Source organism: Brienomyrus brachyistius, chromosome 8 (assembly GCF_023856365.1).
Source record: "Brienomyrus brachyistius isolate T26 chromosome 8, BBRACH_0.4, whole genome shotgun sequence".
Lineage (NCBI taxonomy): Eukaryota > Metazoa > Chordata > Actinopteri > Osteoglossiformes > Mormyridae > Brienomyrus > Brienomyrus brachyistius.
This window is the reverse complement of record NC_064540.1, coordinates 2,169,310-2,189,865: the sequence shown is the minus strand read 5'-3', so window position 1 is coordinate 2,189,865 and position 20,556 is coordinate 2,169,310. Positions and strand designations below refer to the sequence as shown.

General features: G+C 46.3%; 1 protein-coding gene across 1 annotated transcript in view; it reads right to left on the bottom strand.

Annotated features, from left to right (window-relative positions):
* LOC125747258 (zinc finger E-box-binding homeobox 2-like) overlaps positions 1–20,556 on the bottom strand; it is a 33,721-nt gene continuing 13,165 nt past the window's right edge. The window contains 8 exon segments of the mRNA XM_049022243.1: positions 1–2,891; positions 3,021–3,204; positions 4,066–5,420; positions 5,713–5,821; positions 5,904–6,118; positions 7,545–7,700; positions 8,819–8,841; positions 8,844–9,066. Of these exon segments, the coding sequence (XP_048878200.1) occupies positions 2,344–2,891; positions 3,021–3,204; positions 4,066–5,420; positions 5,713–5,821; positions 5,904–6,118; positions 7,545–7,700; positions 8,819–8,841; positions 8,844–9,066 (2,813 nt within the window). The 3' untranslated portion in view covers positions 1–2,343.

Genomic DNA, 20,556 nt, shown 5'->3' with positions numbered 1-20,556 from the left:
ATAGGCCTATGCGTATAGGCCTGTATAGTGACTTAATGAAACTATAATGGTCTAAATGTTAATAATAAAGTACAGTTTGACTTAAATGTTCATGTATGCAGTCTCGGGTTTTAAAGCCGTTTCAGAATTGGTATGAAATTGCAGAGGAGTTTTTGTGGGAGGTGAAAATTTAAAACACAAGAATACAAATGTGTCTGTCATTACAGAACCTCTTTGGTTTTCGGTCGGTCTCGCCAGAACAGAGCGGTACGCAAACGCCACTTATTCACATTATATTATATACACGTTTTTATTACAAAGTAAAGTATTTACAAAAAACATAACACGAACACATCAGCGAAGATGGCAGAAAATGATGTCCAGGAGGATTTATAAAAAATACAAAACATTTCCAATGCATAAGTATTTTAAAAGGAGTAAATAAAATACAAATAGTCATTTTCTCAAGTCACCAAAATAGATGATTTATAGAAAGAAAAAAAACATACCAAGTATAAGTGAATATAAAAAAAAAACGCAGAAAAATAGCACCTTTGCGATTTTAATCCAACATTTTTTCTGGATGGCACCTGGCCCCGCTTAGACACCTTTACACAGCTAAATGCGAGCAGGTGAGTGTTTTATTCCGTAAATTACCACCCATTTAAGACCTACATAGTCTTTGTGTCATGGGGAGCAAAATGGGGTGGGCGAAACGTGAATTTCTCCACGGGGATAAATAAAAGTGTCAAAAACAACGGATCCGAGAATGCTCTCGATAAGGAAACAGCCTTCGCCGCGTTTGAGGTTTGCGGGCCGAAGGTCCATCTCCACCTCCGGGTCATCCGCCCCTGCCGGCCTGAGCCGTCGCTGTGGTTTCATATTTATTTCCCTTGCTTTTCGCATGTGTGCCCGGCCATGGCTCATGGCTGGCGAATAAAGGCTGTAATTATTTCTCGCTCCCCCTGCTCGGTACCCTGAACGCTGTGCGACAGCGTCCGATCGATGGCGATCTTCATTTCGTATAAACGATCAGTTATAATGGCGTTGCGATGCGGGCCCAAGTTGCAGAGACAATTGCACTTGAAGCCGGGCACGAATCAACCGGCAAGAACTTTGCTTAGGTTAAAAAACAGCAAAACCGTGTCACGTCCTAAACAGATGACAGTGTATTTCACAACTGGGATTTTGTCAGCTTCCCTAAACCGGTGTGTGAGCGTGAATGAGAGAGAGAGAGACATTACAGTAAAATAATCGACAGCACCGATTATCAGTGGCTGTTCCTGAAATGCAATATAATGCACGGTCGCGTAATTTATCAGAAAGAACATACTAAAAAAATATAACAGCTCTGTTCCCTTTCCGTGTTTTGCTCAACACGGATTCGTTTTAAAACGCATCAAATGCGATGTAATAAGGGAGCAGGGGCGGTAGGAGCGAAATGAAAGTAAGGCACAGCAGATCTGTGAGAAGTGCGACGGAGTGACAGGGACTGTTGCATCACCTCTGAGGCTGAGGGGCGCGCGGGTCCTTCTCGGTGGGAATACCCCTCTTTCCGATCTGATGTGGCAGGATGTTTGTCAGAAATGTTTCTGTCTAGCATTTGTCACCGAGTTTTGTGCGACAAACGAAGTGCTAATTAATATTTATGTTTTTATCAATCATATATATATATATCACATTTTAGGGAATTTCTCAGAAAAAAATCAGTGTAGAGTTACGTGCCGTGATTTTGTTTTTTAAAGTGATTGTCTTTTTATATGGCTTAAATGTTATAAACGAACCCCTGCGATGACTATATCATCAAATTTAACTTCCACCTAAGAAATTAGTTCTGCTGAGTTTATAAAACAAAAATGTCCTATGAATATGACAAACTACGAAACAATGCATTTGCATTCCATGAAAAAGTGAAGGAAAAAAAAAAATCGTATTCCTGTTTGTTCCTTTTGGCAGAGAGTCCAGCTGTGTTGCCGTGATCAGAAATGTTCTCTGTTTCCTAACCAGCAGCGTGGACCAGAGGGTAGGTTCTGGTATCTAAAGTCTTTTCTTGCCCAACTCTGTGCGTGAGTTGGGGTGTCCACTTGGACTTGGGTGGGGACTGGGAGATTCTCACCTCCCGCTGTTTTAACCAGCCCAGAAGCTTTCTTTGATTCCAGGAAAATGCTGTGTGGCCTCCCCTCCTCTCCAAGCCACCATCCTTGCATCCATTTAAAGAAGCTTCCCCCCAGCAATGTTCTGGAACATTCCCTCCTTTTTATGGACTGTGCACCTCCTGTTGTCATTTTGTTCCTGTCATTTTTATTTTCCTAGCTTGCAGTCACTCCCACTGCATTCCCCTGCTACATTTGCCTTGTACTGGTCTCAGTTACTGGTGTTCTCGCTCCCACTAGCTCCCTCCAGCTCCTCTGGGCCACTACTTCCCACACTGCTGCCCTCACCACACATATCCTCATCTCCCACAGGGAGAGACGCATCTGTGGGCTGGATCCCCTCGTCCAGCACCGCAGCCCTCCCCTCCGTGTAGTTGTTCCGGTGTCGCTGCTCCCCCTCCTCTTCCTCCTCCTCGTCATCCTCCTCCCTAGGGACACCGGTGGCCCCGTCCAGGCTGGAATCGCTGAGGGAGGCAGGGGCCCCCGCTAAGGACAGGCCCAAATCCAGGGGCCGGCAGGGCTCAGCGCCCCCTGGTGGTGGCACCTCCTCACCAGGAAGCTCGCTGACATCGAGGTCGCGGCTGCAGTAGGAGTAGCGGTGGTTCATGTGCTGCGAGTAGGAGCCCGAGTGTGAGAAACGCTTTCCGCACTTATCGCACTGGTACGGTTTCTCGCCGGAGTGCAGGCGTGAGTGCTCGATCAGGTGGTGCTTGTGCTTGAATGCCTTCCTGCACACCTTGCACTCGTGTGGACGCCGACCTGCCCAGAAAACCAAAGAGAGGAGAGATCAGCAGATCAGCGGCACTGTCAGAACAGGAAATAGGAAACCCCCCCTGCTCAAGTTGGTAGGTTGGGACAGTCCACGGGGGGGGGGGGGGCACAGCCTACCTGTGTGCTCGTACTTGTGCCGCAGAAGGGAGCTGCTCTTCTGGAAGGTTTTCTCGCAAATGTCACAGGCGTAGAGCCCCTCGTCTGTCTTCCTCAGCCTCTTTCTGCCCGGGCCGTCGCCTCCCTCGAACCCGTCCTCCATCACCGACAAGTAGTCCAGGCAGTTCCGGCTCAGCGTCTCACCCTGATGCGTCAAAATACAAACCACGGGGGAGTTTGGATTTCTCGAGTTTTCCTGGACAAATACGGAATGCCGGCTTTCCGGCCTTCGGACATGTGAAGTCGAGTGAATTCGAATGTTTCCAGGTTCCCCTGCGTAGATGTGCGGTCCCTCCACACCTTGATGGACTCTGTTTCTTGCTAAATTATAGGGTTCATTCACAAACCAAAATGAAAACCAAAAAAAAACCCCAGAAGACATAAAAGTATAAGGTTATGGGCTGGAATTGCGCCCGATGCCTCGAGGTTGGGGCAGAGGCCCCCGTCAGCAGTGGCCCCGGAATTCCCCCCAGCAGATGGCCCCGTGCGCCCTCGATGTGTGTCGCTGGCCCACGCAAACGCAAACATCTCCGTCTGCAAAATGTCACGGCGTGGAAGCTGGCGACGCCGCTGCTGACTAATGCTCTCGGTCTCGCCACAGCGACGCAGGTCGGCACAATGAGCCGTGTGACTCATCAGTGCAACTTCGCAACCTCGCCTGCTGTCTCGGCTCCCATCAGAAATCCATTTACGTTTACTAGTAAAATAATGGGTCATATACAATTAAATATATCTACTTGTTATCTGTGCTTAAAGCTAACAGCTATAATAAGATTTCTTGTATACAAGCTAATAATCCCTGTGATCCTGTCCAGGATCGATTGAATGGATTATAACCCAGAGTAGACATACTTCCTGTGTAAATCCTGTATGTATGGGACTGGCCTTCTAGCTTCTAGCTTGACAAAACTAATTGAATTTCCCAAGGGGACCCTAAAGCCCAGTGCCGATAATTAATCCTACTGCACACACATCGCGGGGTTACTGCTATTCGGCGAGGTCTCACCATTAATGTCTGCCGTTCCTGCTGGATCTTCTTGAGCATGGATTCCGTGTCCGACTCCCGGATGTAGGCCATGGGGGACGTGAGGACTGGGAGCCCATTGTACGCCGTACCGCCGATGCTGGGAGCCAGGGGGGGGCTGAAGAAGGGGTGTGCCGCGCCGTAAATGGAACTCCCGAATAACGGCGTCACAGTGTATCCGACGCCTGCTGGCGGGTGCAGAGGCAGAGTCAGTCCTTTGTGATGGCTGCCGGGACATTCCTTCTCCTTTCCCGGAGTCCTGCTGTGCCCTCTATCTTCCTGGGGGCCTGGCCGCAGCCGGGGCAGCGAGAGATCCAGGGGCTCGTTCTGGGAACCGGCAGAGCCAGGGGTCCAGACTGGCGGAGCCGGCCGGCCAGAGGGGGAGGTGCTGGCGGATAGATCCAGGCAAAGGGGCGGCGGAGAGAATCCTGAGGTGGAGCTGGCCCTCTGCTCCGAGATAGAGGGTGAGGGGGGTTGCAGGGCGCCCCGGTGAGCCGGACTGCTGGACCTCGAACAAGGCCAGAGTGGCTGAGAGGCCAGCGAGCTGGGGAGGGGCGCCAGGGGGGAGCGGGTGGAACCCAGCGGCTGTCCAGGGAACCCGTGCCATGTTGATCTTGCCAGCGGTGACCTCTCCTCCTCAGAGAAGCCGTTGGTGGCCCTGCGGGGTTCCCGTGGTCGTGTGGAGGGCCTGGAAAAGGCCCGGGGGGAGGCGGCACGGCGGAGCCCCTCGAGGGTCTCTGTGATGTCTCTGTTCATGGCGCAGAGGTAGCGTTCGTGCTGCAGCAGGACGGCGGAGCTGGGAAAGAGCTGTGCACACCAGTTGCATGTCACGCCACTGCCCGGCGTCTCACCCTGTCTGGCCCCTTCATGACCCCGCCCTCTGTCCTCTCCCGTAGCGCCCTCCTCGGCTCCCCGTGCCCCCCTCCGCAGCGCCTCCTGCAGCATGTGCTCAAACTTCCCCCCGGGGGGCAGGTGGGCCAAAAGGGCAGCGTGGTAAGGCAGCTCCGCAGCTGTGTCCCAGGCTCTCCCTGGGTCCTGGCCCCTGAGCATTACCACTCCGCCTTCCTGGGGCCCCGGGGCCTCCCTGGGAAGTGCATCTGACTGTGCCTGGAATGGGAACAGGGAGCCCCTCTTGCCATTCCGCCCCCCGCCGACTGACGGCGAGGTGGGGGAGGAGTTGTTGAGGTAAGTGGTGTATGTCTGTCCGTTTGGCACCTCTGACCCCGCCCCTGGCCCCGCCCCCCCACTCAGACACTTCTTGCTGCTCAGGTGAGAGCTGTAGGACCCCGAATGGGAGAATCTCTTTTTACAGTTGGAGCATTCATATGGCTTCTCACCTAGAGGACAGAAACACTCTCTCAGACTTTGTTGTAATGTTTTTGTTCACAGTCAATCCACATAACAACGATCTGTAACCTTAGTTTGCCGATAATGACTTTTTCAGTTGTTTCATAAGAAAATTGTCCACTCAAACAATGAATAAGACACGCCGTCACATGGCATCTTAACTAATCAGAAGGATTTGAAGGATCGAGCTTAGCCAATCAGAATGATTTGAGGGATCGAGCTTAGCCAATCAGAAGGATTTGAGGGATCGAGCTTAGCCAATCAGAAGGTGTTGCAGCGTACCACTGTGTATGCGCAGGTGCTCCTTAAGGTGGTGCTTGTACTTGAAGGCTTTTCCACACTGTATGCATTTAAACCTTCTGTTCTCCATGGTGTTGTCGAACACTGGGAACTGGGAGAGACACACAGCCACGTTATACTTTTATCGGTGACAAAGTCACACTGTGCTCATACCGACAAACCCCCACACCAACCTTTCCCGGTGGGTTGGTGTGCATCAACATGTGCTGTTCCATCTGCTCCCTGTAGGTGGCGCTGACGCCACACAGCGGGCAGACAAGCCGCCCACCGTCCCGCTCGTGGCAGAACCGGATGTGCTCCCGCAGGGAGGAGTCGCGCTGGTATGTGCGCTGACAGAATGGGCAGGCTAACGGCACCCCCACTGCATCTGGGCTGGCCGGACCCATCTCTGCAAGACAGAGGGTGGGGGAAGGGGGCAAAGACTATAATCTATGATCAGATCATTAGGGGACTTTACGAATGAACCAGTCCATTTACCCATAATGCTGTTAGACACGTAACGCTCCAAACACATGCTGTGTTCTGGCTGGGTTTTAAGTTCTGATCTCAGCTCTTACGTCTCACCTCTGGCCCTTGAATACGTTCTTAAGTTATTAAGTTCCTTCTTTGTTAAATGCCGTTGCGCAGCTCTTCCTCCTATGCTGCTTACACTTGCTCCTGCGCATTCATTGGAGGCTCAGCCTAGCTGCACTTAAGCCTGGTGGCCCATTGACGGCATGAATGTTTGCGACGTGCTATTTGCCTCATTGTATGTCTCTTTGGAGAAGATTGTAATTCTAAATACGTAAATGTGTCAGGTGGATCTGAAGAAGCATCACTCTGATGCTGTAAAACGGTGTCAAATAAATGACACAGGGGGGAAAAAACAGCGTGTACATTTATGTGTGTGTGTTTGAGATGTGTGAATGGTAAGGGTGGGGTTGGTTTCGTAAAGGAGCTAAAGTAACTCGTCAAGATGACAAGAAAGACGTCGTCCGCGAGGGTGACAGTGCTGCTGTACTCTAAGTCACGTTTCCTCAAGACTGTCACCAAACAATATGACACAGATTGTCACTGAATTCTTAGAGGTCTTGATGAGGAGGTCAGTGATAGTGCTGGTTTCTAGCACCTTCTGATTAACCTGCCATTTTACACCTTTCTTATTCTATACACCAAACTGAAAATTTTAATCCTGAACTCATAACTCAAGACCACACTCACAAAGCTCAACGCATTTTCCATCATATATTTCATCATATATTTCATCATGCTCTGTTCCTCATCTTCCTCATTTCCCTGTTTGCCCTATTCCCCCATTCACCTGTCCTCCCCAGCTTGACCACTTCTCCATATTCACCTCGTTCCCCCCATTCCCCAGATGCCCCAGCGCTTTATACCAGTGTTTCTCCACCCAGTCCTCGGGGAGCCCCGGACCAGACCAGGTTTTTGCTCCCTCCCAGCTCCCAGCCAATCAGGAACGCCGAATACCTGGTACAGGTGGGAGCTGAGAGGAAGCAAAAACATGGACTGTCCGGCGCTCCCCGAGGACTGGGTGGAGAAACACTGCTCTATACCACCATAAATATCGGCCATGATGGCGCACCTCTGGTTCTGGGTGTGGTTCCCAGCTTTTACACATTTCTGTCTGCCTGACTACATGCACCTGATAGGCTAATTAATTTCTCTGATGTAGAACACCCTGATAAGGCAGTCTCACAGCTGCGTGTCGAATCATGCGCCGACTCGAGCATAGAACAGCAGTCCCCTCTCAGGGACGCTTAGTGCAGTGCTCTTGCCTTTTTGGGTTACTGTATCCCTGGTGTGTTTCTCTGTACCTTGGCCGCTGGGCGAGCCGTGCCCCCCCGGGGAGCAGCGGTGCCGAGGCGTGTCCCCATTGTGCTGCTGGAGGTCTATGCCTGGACCCCGGGCGAGATGAAGCAGGATGTCGTAATCAGCCAGACCGGTCAGACCCTGGGTCTCTTCACCCTGACCTTGAGGACACATCGTTTGACCATGTGAGCGGGGAAAAAAAAACCATCACCATCACTTGTGCTAATTCCTTCCTGCGCCCCCCCCGCCCCCCACCCTACCCAGCACAGGGAGATTCTACTTTCTTTTTGTTTAGGAAACCCGGTTTAAGAGTGGGGGGGGTGGAGGTTGATGTCATATGGTTTAAAGTTACTTGTGTTTTTGGAGAATGTTTTGAGAATGTTTTTCTTTTTTTTTTTTTTTGGGGGGGGGGGGGGGGGGGGAGTATCCAGATACACGTTTTAAAATGGGACTTTCGTCCTCTCTGGTCCTGTAGCATTACATGCCAAAGCCTCCTAAGCAGCTCTGACTGGGAAGGCTGCATCGCCCGGGATCTGTGGGGGGAAAAAAACCGGGCTCACAAATAAAAGGGAGTTTGCGGAGGAATCGGAGCGCCGTGGCGACCTGGTAATCGTCACGGTAACGCATCCGGGCAGCAAAAACAAAAAAAACAGACACGCACGCAGCAAAGAGCTCGGTAATGGCTTGTTAGTGCAGCGCGCCGGCAGCCCTGCAGCGCCGCCACAGAGAGCCCTGGCAGCCTGAGCGCAGCTGTGATTCAGCAGAGGATTCCTCTGAAGCTGCAGGCACGTGGCGGCCCATCTGAGCGCTTTTATAGACTCCGTGCGGCGGGTGAGAATTGTGAGCGGTTAAACATTCTCACGTCCCGGCTACAAGCGTCGGCAGAACAAGGCGATCTCTAGGCGACTGTGCTGAATCCTCAGTCCTACACGACGGGTTCCGATCTCACTCTTGGGAAGTTCGTTTCTTTGACGACAACGCGGGACGTCGCTATGTGGCACGAGGAGTAAATACCGAATTCAAACGCAAAGGCTGATGAACTGATAACAGCTGGACGGTTTCGTGTCGAACGAAGAGGCCGAGAGTGACTTATTAAAGGCTTATTGTGTTTATTATTCATAATAATCACAATAGTTAATAAGAATTATCTCCTTAAAATGATTGGCAATGATTGCTCATTTAAATGTGAAAGATGGTATTTAGCAGAGGGAAATCGTATTGGGAATCGTATATGATTGATGTTTTCTTTGTTAAATCTGTGTGAGCAGCGTGTTTTTACCATAAACCAGCGAGGTTTGATCCCTCACCTGCTGGGGGTGTTTCTCTCCTCCCCGTGCCAGTGGTGGTCTGGGCTGAGGCTGGCAGAGCGGCCGTGCAGGATGGGGCTGTGTGACTCGGTGCCCTCGGTTGGCATCAGGGTACTCTCACCCTGACCCCCAGCCTTATAGAGGTTCTGTCCTTCCGTAGCCCAGGGGATACACTCATCTTCCCCTTCGGATCCCAGCGCGTGTAACTTATCAATACTGACTGGCAGGGAAAAAGAGAGAGAGAGAGAGAGAGAGCGCAAGAGAGTGTGAGACGGTCCTCGGTGGCCGCATGTGTCCTGCCAGTCTTAAATCACAGTATGAATCACAGTATGATGTGGAAAATAAGCAGCCCGCCAGTTTCTGCTAAAATGCCACCACTCCATGACTGTACCAAATAACGTACCCAGCCCCCCGCCTCTACCCGCAAAATCAGAAAATCTCATCTGATTTGTCTGCAATTAAAATGCTTACGGGCTGACTTCTGAAAATTACTGTACCGTGTGGGTCTGTGTCGTAAAAATATCAGTATCACTATTATTTCTGATGATATATCAGCCGACGTCGCACGTGAAACAGAAAATGTGAAAGCGTGTTATTTGTTTGCAGTTGCTAAATTTGAAAACGGTTTAAAAATAGTGTATATCTTCAGATGCTGCGGTGGTCTGTGAGGGGTGACTGGTGAGTAGGCAGATCATAATTTCCCTTCTCACTAACCTCCAGCTGTGTTTTCAAACAGGGCATCCAATTACATTTTCCTTAATCATGAGGGAAGACGACCTCATGATGCATGAAGAATGACAGCATCTCATTTAGCCTGGATTTATCAAGTAAAAAATGAACAGTCCTAAATAAAACAGAAGTTTTACGTCCTAGAATTGCAGTTAATGAAAAAGGAGACTTTTCTTAAAGGTCAATAGGCCTGTGATAACCTCACAAGGTACTTGTCAAATGTTAAATATGTAAAATAATCTTCTCGTCAGTGTCTTGCTTTTTCTATCCAGTTTCTGTATGCTCTTGTTTAGGTGTTTTTCTTTGTAATGTTAGAATTAGTAGCAGCTGGGATCAGACAAATGTTTCCAGCAGCCAGGTAAAGGTCGCCTGACCTGACTTAAGAGTCAGCTGACCTTCCTACGTCACACGAACCAAAGATGGCCCTTTTTCATTTGAACTCGGAATCCCAGGTACCCTCCCGCAAATAGCGTTAATAGTGTGTGACTGAACGTTTTCATGTTTTTTTTTGACGTGTGGCATCGGGTCTCCCATGCCAGACGGGTCTGTTTGATGTTATAACTGTTTAGACTTCATTTTAAAAGATAATTTCAGTTAACCAGCTGTGACAAGCAGGAAACGGGGATCTCAGAAAATGTTTCGGATTAGAGAGCTGCTTCTCCGCGCTCGGACCCCCGTAGCTGAGGGAGTTAGTAAATAGCCCCCCCCCCCCCCCAAAAAAAAAAAATCCAACTGAAAAGATTATAACTTTTAAACTTAAACATGTGGTAGTAATTATAAACACCGACCGTAAAAGAAGAAACGCGGATTGCAATCTTCTAATTTGCCACGCGACTCTCATATCCTCTGATTTGCCACTCAAATTACAACTGAAATTAAAGCTAAACTAAAAATCAATAAACAAACCAAGCTCCTTTATGGTACCTAATCAGTGAAACTGAGAGAGAAGGATGAGATTAAGGAAGTGCTTCCGAGGATAATCCACGGTTTGCCATGGCCGAGGAATTTTAACGTTATGAGATACAACCCCAGAATAATGGCAGCAATAAAAATCCAGATTAGAAAAGCACTTAAAGATACTGATCTCCAATTCAAAACACATTATATATGTTGCAATATAATTTGTTCAATTTCATTAAACATTTGCAGTCAACATTGCAAAACTACATAACTAATGAACAGTAACTATCTGATTATAGGGTGCGGATTATAATTTTGGTTTCTGAGTTGTGTGGGACTAATAGAATACGTTTCAAATGATTTTTTTTTCATGTTGCCGTATTCTCCGCCTGCTTCATTCTGCATTTTGCACCTAAAACTGCAGGAATTCTTAGAACAGGTAGATCTTTTTTTACACAAATTATAAATTATATTCATACTAAAATGCAATAGCACATAAATATTATTCAATATTATTGATATACAACTCCAATAACTACTAAAATAGCCAAAGCTTATATCATTCAAGAAAGCCGTTTTAAATGTGTGAATTTTTCTAACATGCAAAACTGCAAAGATGATTGCAAAAAAATGTCAATATGTACCTACCTTAGGCTGAAATGGCTGATATTAGACACCTAGATTCCTGAGGATCAAATGATGAAATCTAGGTCTCCAGTTTAGTCCCTTTACCATCAGTACCCAAATAACTATATAACCAATCAGGCTGTTTCTTTTTCTATATAAAGTCCAGTGTCACGGCATTATGCTGGCTTCCAAAATTGCAGGATCAATTTGGGCGTATTGGGTGGGGGGGGGGGGGGGGGGTTGCATGTGAGCCTGAATCCACCCTGTAGTTAAGTAACTGTCCACACAAACGCGAAGGAGCACCGCCTCCCATTAAAAAGTCATCCCGGGGCTTTCGAATTCCCACATGTGGTTTGTGATGGAAAAACAACGAGCAGGAGAATCCAGACCATCGGCCGTGGACCCCGAAGGCCGTGACGAATGAGTCCTTTTAAGATGAGTCCTGACCCCGCCGCAGCACACCTACCGCTCCCACCCCCATGCCCACCATCGATGGTTTCAGTATTAACTCGAGCACGATAGCAAACACAAATAACGGTCCGACCTTTTATTTTTTTATGACTGTAGCGCGAAAAGGAGAAGCGCCGGCAGATGCGCACCGATCTTATGTGCCCATAAACTGGCGCCCCCCAGGCTCATAAGGGACCCGCAAACTCACGCTGGTGGGGCCGAGTTTGTTTCAGTAATTCTGGGGGAGTACGCGAATAGACAGTGACCTCCTCCCCCCCGGGGTTCGGCTGTGAGGGCTAGCAGGACATTTCCCATAAGCCCGCAGTCCAAACGGGGCCCGGTCTGGTCTGGATTACCGGGAAATTTGACTCTAATTCTGCCTTTGTGGAGTAGAGTGACAGCGCTTTGCATGTGTTGTCATTAAAATCGGCATTACCCAGGCATGGGATTAATTACCCTGAGAGCTGATTTATTTAGCCAGACTGGAAATATGTTCTTTTGAAAGTCTTTTATTGGAATGGAGCTAGTAAATCTCTGACCGCTTTTTTGGCGGGGGGGGGGACAGTGAATTCGCTGGAAGCATCAGGATGCTTCGCACCATTGGCGGAAACCGGCTCGTCCTCCGGCTCCAGGCTTCGAAGGAGCCTCCGTGCGCGCGCAGCTGCGGCGCGCGGCACACCGCGCCCCTCGTGACGCACATCTAAGGCAATTTAAGGAAACGGAACGTAACGCGAGTGAATCCGTTCGTGTGAAAAAAAAACTGAAAGCATGCTCCCCTGTGCTCAGCATTTTCGGGTAACCTTCCGCCCAGAAAAACAATTCCACTATTAAAAGTATTTTTAGTGTAGTCACTGTTTCTCTGCAAGGTCTATAAATTCGAACTTTTTTTGTATTCCTTCAGGTCACGTGTGGCAGATGCACGAGAGACACACTTTTCCTAAAGCAGGTGCCAAACAGACCCTGTTCTATGAACTCCAGGGTACAAATAACTAACGCTAACGTGTCATTATTGTATCGCGATTACGGCACACCTCCCGCCGCCACTGGGGTGCATTTTTGCCGCCATCATCGCGGGGGGGGGGGAGGTTGGGTTAACCTTATCGCACAGATGCAGAGCTCCCGTGGTCTTGCGGAGCGGCTAATTTAAACCAGGAATTAATCAGCTATTTGATTGTTTTAAATGACCATGGTTTTACTTGGCTGTTCTCCCTGCAGTACATGCTGCAGGCTTGCGAACACTTTGCGATTACATGGAATTCAGGTCTTTGTGGAAGCCGAGGAGAAACAAACTGTGTACTTGTGAGGACATTTCACTATGAATACTTATCAATCACACACAGGTGCGAAATAAATACGCTGCACTCAGTTGTTAGATGCGTACCCTGTCTGCTAGCCTTAGTACGACACTGCTAAATACATTAAAATAAAACAGTGAAAGATGCATTTAGACCACACGAAGAACATCAAGTACTAACCATGTTTTTTATCAAATAAAATATCTGTATTTCTAAACACGAAATGGATTTTGTACAGATTTTCTAAAGGTTAGGATTAAAACAGTTTATCTTATATGCAATATATATTATCAAGACCGATCCAATACCACCTTTTATTCCACGTTTGATTCTGTCTCTTAAAACTTTAAAACGCAGTAATTTTATTTTCCATCACAGGCTTCTAGAATTTTCTCCACTGATTTAAATCGAATTTGAAGGATAACTCACATGGTTTTTTTTTTAGAATCAATCAGTTGTATCATCCTTTTAAATAAAAAAAAACCCGTCAGCTAACGGGTCCAATCAGCCTTTATATCACATGAAGGTTCCTCTGACCCTGGGCCACATCTACAGGTGTCACGTTCGGACAGCAAGTGCTAGAGTACTTTCCAAAATATGTGATAGAAAGTAACAAACGTTAAATAAAAAATCTAGCAAATACTTACAGAAATGTGCGAAAAATACAAACTCTCAAAAAAAACCGGGTTGTGTCAGTGAATTTGTGTGTGTGTGTGTGTGTGTGTGTGTGTGTGTTGGAGGGGGGGTGGTCAGTAATTGAGTAACTTTGTTTGAAAAGGGCAGTTTCAGAAGTGCCCAGAGATGGAGGTGGGGTGTCTGTGGTGTGACACATACGTGCTGTTATGGCGATCGGTAGGCGAGCTGAAGAGAAGTTCCATATTAGTAGCTGGTGGATGGAGCGACAGAAGCAAATGCCAAAAGAAGCCCCCCGCTAAAAAAAAATACGAAATATTACAAAACGAAAAATCGAAGAGACCGGCAGCCTCGGCACTCAGCAGAAGATGTTTCTCATCATTCACGGCGGAGTAGAAAGCCACAAGGCCACTCAGCAGTTTCACCACATGCACAACAAGGACAACGCTCCTCAGCAAACAACTAAATTCAATAAAAACCAAAACGCATCATGGAGCTGCGCGACTGTGTGGGCGCAAAACGACGTCGCCTGCAAAGATTTACAAGGCTCAAGAATGAAAGGGCTAGTAAAAAAAAGATTTTATTTTCCATTATTAAACCTGAATTTGCAGACCTTTGAATACGTTTATGTTTGTTATGTTATTTGGCTATGGGTTTATTTCACGACAAAAAAACTAAACAAAAAAAATGTAAGTATCAAATTATAAAGTGCACGGATAAAAATGATTTTGTTCGTAATTCAAATATGAATTATATTTGCAATAATGACGGAACATCCTCAAATATATAAAAAAAAAACCTATATAACTGAGAAGGAAGCAATATATGGATTAGAATATATATTTTTTGCTACAAATTCAGTAATGACATTTCATAATAAAACATCCGGCCCAATATTTTTAAAAACATGACCTGAAAAACTAGGTGAGGCTGAGTTATGGCTGAATCTGCGCGCAGATCATAGCAAGAGCAAAACAGGCGCGAGTTACAAAAGAGGAGGGGGTGTTTCTTAGATAATTACCTGTAACGGCGGTGACCCTGAGGGAGCCTCAATTGCATATGGGGGTCTGTCTTTGGAGCTGAAGGATTGTTGACGACTGTTTTGCATTTAAAAAGTCCGGTGGACAAAAATACATAAAGCATCAGCTGTATTATTTGAAGCCGCTATCTGACATTCTAGCAATGACTCAGACCTACCACATCTAAGCACTGACACCTCCCACTTGATCTCATCTACGGGCGCTAGCAGGCCCCAGGCCCTGCCCTAGCCAGTGCTTGAAACGGCCCTGGACTGTGTGCTCCAATAAGGGGAAGTGCACTCAGGAAAGCCCCAGGCTGGCAACACGCTAAAGTTCACAGCAAAGGAGAGTGTGAGAATATCCGAGTGCTATATTTTAATAAATTTTGCCTCATTATATCCCAGGTGAACTCTTGCTAGATTTATGAATCACACTCACTGGACAGTTGAATATGCATAGTACTGTGAATTTTTGTAGTGTAAAAAGACTCTCTCTCTCTCTCTCTCTCTCTGTGGAGAGTTCCTGGCCAGACCACATTGTCTGCCAGTGGAATCCCAGATTTAAAATTGATTTGCCTTCCCTGGTATGTTACAGAGGTCCATGGTAACTATTTACCCCTCACTGTGTCTGCAAGCATGGCAAGGTGTCCAATTTCAGCACTGAAGCATAATCTCAGGTAAAGACTGTGATGGAGATTGATAAACAGTAGTCAAATTATAATTTAGTTTTTATTTAATAAATAATAAAATAATGATTATAAATAACTATCATGACACAACATAGCTGCCCATGGCTACCAAAGATATTTTAATAATGTAGGCCTACTGTGTATATAATATACATTTTACTTATATTTAATCTTTCAAGCAATTAATTCAATGTAATTAGCATAATGGTTTTGTTTTCCAGTTGTAGTTTAATTGCTTTAATCTGTTGCCTAATTGTTTCAAGTGTTGTCTAATTATTTCCCACTTTTTTAAATAAGGTACCAGTAAAGAATAAATGTTTATACATCCCCTGTATGGTCTGAGTTGTTCCTAACATTTAAGAAATCGATCTTGCACTTTAGACCTGAAACTCTAGGGCTAAGCTAATTTAATCAGTAATGCAGATATGAAAACACTGGTACAGAATTAAGAAGATCCTGTTCAGAACCTCTAGACTAACTGTCTGGCCCATCAGGTCGCTGTAGTGACACTTGGCTTGTGGCTGCGTTCATACAGCCCGGGATCGGACCCCGGGATCGGAAAGGCTTTGAGGAGTGGTATGAAGTGGACTTTTACAATCCTGGCCAGCGGTGATTCAGGGTATCGCCACGTGTCACAGACATGTAAAGGCCTTTCAAGATGGAAGTGATATCATCTGGTGGTTTCAGGGAATATAACGAGGACTTCCGATAAGCAGCAGAGATGCGTGCCGAAAAATATAATCTGCCTCCAACACAACTGGACTTGCAAGCAATGTGCTTAGCCTGTTTGTATAATTTGCAGTTAAATCGATCAAAATCAAATACAGTCATTTCCCATGGAGATAAATCATAATTATGCAGGTATTTAATTCGGTCTAAATTTCAGCAAAAAAAAAACACAGATTAAACATGGTTATTTATGTTTATTAATCTGAATAAGCACATTAATTTTTTTATCGGTATGTAACTATACATCACCTAGAACAAATACATAAATCTCTTTTATCTTTTTTTCCTTTGTTTGCGGTGGAACACATAATCATTTTAATATTTCTTTCGATCCGTAACTACATGTGTTATCCAGAAGTTATTTTTGCTCTCTACCCAACAGCAAGATTTGGGCTATTTTAGCCTACAGAAAACAATCTCCATTTTGCAGATGCAGAGATTAACATGCAGAAAAGACGACTTCTTAGCGAAGTGGCAGATTTGCGCACGGTCGCCCGGCTCAGCGTGAGAGTGTAATACTTGTGATTCACGGTGTCTCAGAAGTATGCCTGAAACCCGGTGTGTGTGCCGACACGTACACTATATCCTTGCCTTTCTGCCACGACACCCCGAAAGCTCGGTGCACGTTTGCTTTTTGCCAGGTCTGTCGCGTCTCTCCATTAACTTATGCGAATACCTCTCCAGATGGGGTACAGCAGTCGTCCACTAGGCGATGGATGGTAAGGCTTTCGTTTGCAGTTTTGCGTCATTCGTTTTGTTTTGGTTGTCGTGTTTTGCACGATCTAATAATGCCTGTTTTTCTGTTTTGTGATCTTTGCCCCGCAACCCCGTTTTTCCTTTATGGCGGTGGCACTGAAAACCGCAGAAGTAAACGACTCTCACACAAGTCGAAACGCCCCGAGCCCTTCTCTGCCTGCTTCACGCACCGCCATGCGCGCACCGCCATGCGCGCAAAACACCGACACCTCATATGCAACTTTTGCTGCACCGGCCAAGGCAATGGCTTTGTTTATTTGTTTGTGCATGTCTGCACAAATGCACGAGGCCGTCCGGGTTTCCGATCCGCCCGCGCATGCTAAAATGACAGCGCGGTCGGATGGGGGACAGAGGAAAAGGAGGGAAATTCCCTGGGCCAGACTGACAAGTGGTGACACAGCAAAGCTGTTCTCTGAGGAGGCAGACCCTCACGCTCAAGCTTCCATCATGCCCTCCTGTACTTGCCTCGACTCACGAGCTTAGAAGCCACCAGTTCTACCAGCAATAATACAGATATCACATCTTAAAAGCGCTTAAAATTGCTAACAAAATTCAGTAATCCTATAGAAATATGGAGACAGCCATCAGAAGTATGGTATCTGGATCCCTTCTCTGTTCAATACCGTCTCCCCTCCTTTCTGCCTCTGTCTCTCTCCCTTTCTGCCTCTGCCTTCTCTCTCCTTCTTTCCTCCTGTAATTCTCCCCCTTTCTGTCTGTCTCCCCTTCTCTCCGTCTTTCCCCTCTCTTCCATTCTGTCTGTCTGTTTCCTGCTTTCTCTCTCCCTCTCTGTTTCTCCTCTCTCTCTCTCTCTCCTCCATCCGGTCTTTCTCCCCCCACCCCTCTCATCTGTCCCCTCCTCTCTTTCCCCTCTCCTCTCTCTCTCTCTGTCACTCTGTCTTCCTCTCTGCCTCTCCCATCTGTACTTTTCCTTTCTCTCCTCTGTCTGTCTGCCTCTTCACCCGTCAATCTCTCTCTCTCTCTGTCTGTCTCTCTCCGTTTCTGACTCTATACCCCTCTTTCACTTCTTCGCTGATCCCTTTTCTCTGTCTCTCTTTCTTTCCCCTCTACCTTTCTACCCCCTAACCCGCAGAGCCCAGTGTGACTGCCACTGGCTCAGAGCCCCTGTCCTCCACCGGCACCTGTTATCTCTAACATCCTCCCACTGATAAAGGCGGCTTGTGCTCTGGGGCCGGAAGAGGTTCAGCCATTTTTACTTTCAGTGAGGAAATGGCAGTCGATGTCAACCAAAGAGTAAGACAGAGGAGTCAGAAACACAGAGTTATGATTCACATTCGGCTGGTCACACTCATGTTTTTAATGCTAAACATGGTCTTTGCTTTAGAGTGTCTAAAGTCTTCGCATTAAAGTGTCTTATCACTAAAGAACATCTCTTCCTCACAGCAGAGACACTCTGGCTTGTGCTTTAAGTTGTAGGTCTGTTGCACTGGGTTGCTAATTGTACAGACCCCCTGCCCCTAATTTGCACAACCCCCTCCTTTTTTTGCGATTCGCAGCAGGTCCGGCAAGACCCTTGGTCTGAGATGTTTTTCGTGCTTGAAATGCTCACTAATGGGATGCACTCCTAATGTGAAGTCCTAAGTGTTTATATGCATGTATGTGCATGCGCGTGCACTCATGCATATGTGCATGTACATGTGCGTGTCTGTGTGTCCTGTTTGCGTTGCAGTCAACAGTGCATTAATCATACTGATAGTCAGCTACTGCAACTGTCTGTCTGTCTGCAGCTGTGCAGACTGATGGTAAATGGCACACATGCAAGGTATCATAGATAGTATTTTTATATAATAGATTGAATGGGTTCGCTGTGCCATAGAGTCTTGTGAAAACGAAAGTAAACCCCCTTTCTTTTCAATGGGTTTTATGTATCAGGTCATAATAAAGAATTCACCAAGTCCTTACCAAGTTCTAAAATCTAATCTATTTAAATCTAATCTTCAGGTGTAAAATGACACGCAACCATTGTCCTGATGCATGACCCAGTTTCAGCTAAGCTTTAGCTGTCGGACAGATGGCCTCACATTTGACTCTACAAGGCTTTGGTATACAGAGGAGTTCATGGTCGACTCAATGACTGCAAAGTGCTCAGGTCCCGTGGCTGCAAAACAAGCTCAAATCATCACCCCTCCACCACCGTGCTTGATAGTTGGTATGAGGTGTTTCTGCTGATATGCTTGTTTGCTTTTCACCAAACGTGGAGCTGTGCATTATGCTCAAACATCTCCACTTTGGTCTCGTCTGTCCAAAGGACATCGTTCCAGAAGTCTTGCGCTTTGTTCAGATGCAACTTTGCAAATCTAAACCATGCTGCCGTGTTTTTTTTTAGTGAGAAGGGCTTTCTCCCGGGATACCTTCCGAACAAGCCATACTTCTTCAGTCTTTTTCCAATTGTACTGTCATGAACTTTAACATTTAAAATGCTAACTGAGGCCAGTAGAGTCTGAGTTGTAGCTCTTGGTTTTTGTTGCAGTTTCTCTGAGCATCGCACAGTTCGATCTTGGGATGAATTTGCCAGAGTTGCTGACTCGAGTCACTGACTCACAACTCTGTTTGGACTCAAGTCACAAATTTGATGACTTGTGACTCAACTTGGGAAAACTGATGGAAAACTTCGACTCGACTTGGATTTGAGGGCAGATGACTTGGACTTGAGGGTAAAAACTCGAGACTTGGACCTGACCTGGACCCTATGATTTTAGAAGACGAGGTTGCAGTCCTCCTCTGGATACCATAATGTTAATTTTATAATTTCAGTGTATAGTAATTCTTTGCTGTCTGCATTTTCAATTGGCTGAATGCAAGGTCTACTGAGATAGTTTGTTGGAAAGAAGCATCACTCTCTGCATAAACACGGATGTAAAAACTGTGAAAATGGAGACCCTCTTTTCAACCTATCTCTGCTTATGAAGGACTTGACTTGACTGTGGTGGATTATGCTGCAGTAAGTTTTAATCACTAAAGGTAAAAAATTAACTGACATAGGTAGGGACTCAAATTACATTACTCACAACTCGACTTGGATTTGAGTCATATATTTGATGACTTGTGCTTCAACCACAAAAATTATGGAAAGACTTGGAGTCATCTTGGACTTGAGGGCAAATGACTTGAGACTTGACTTGTACTTGCAATGTTTTGATGCAAGACTTGTTTTGTACTCACCAAGGAGTGACTTGTTACCCATCCATCCATCCATCCATCCATCCATTTTCCAAACCGCTTATCCTACTGGGTTGCGGGTGTCTTGTTACCATCCCCGGAATTTGCTGGGACATCCACTCATGGGAAGATTGTATAATCTTTCTCACTATACCATGATGGACTTCATGTTGTTTGGAAAATGCCTTAAAGCCCTTCCAGGACTGGAGGGGAGCAAATATTGCTTCTCTAAGATCATTGTTGATGTCCTTCCTCCTTGCCATTGTGTTAACACACCTGAATGTGCCAGACCAAAACTTCTGCTTTTATAGAGATGGTCACACTTGCTGATGATCAGTTAATCAAGTACATTTCATTAGCAGCACCTGGCTGCTACTTACCCTCTTAATTCCTATGGTAGCAGTAAGGGTGTACCTAATTTCTAACACACTGCACCTGCATTTTGCCTTACTTGTTGCTAAATACATTATGACATGGCGTAATATGTCATTTGTTGTTGTAATTACTCAATTTTAGGACCTGCTAAGGACCAGAGGATTTTTTTATTACATCATGATGCATAAAACACTTTCTTTTTCACAGGACTGTATATATTGGGATAATAAGATGATTATTTTCTATTTTCAAACTATCGCGTGAAATATAAAATTACGATAAACCCGTAATTTCCCTTCAGTCACTGAAAAACCATTTATTAGATTTAATAC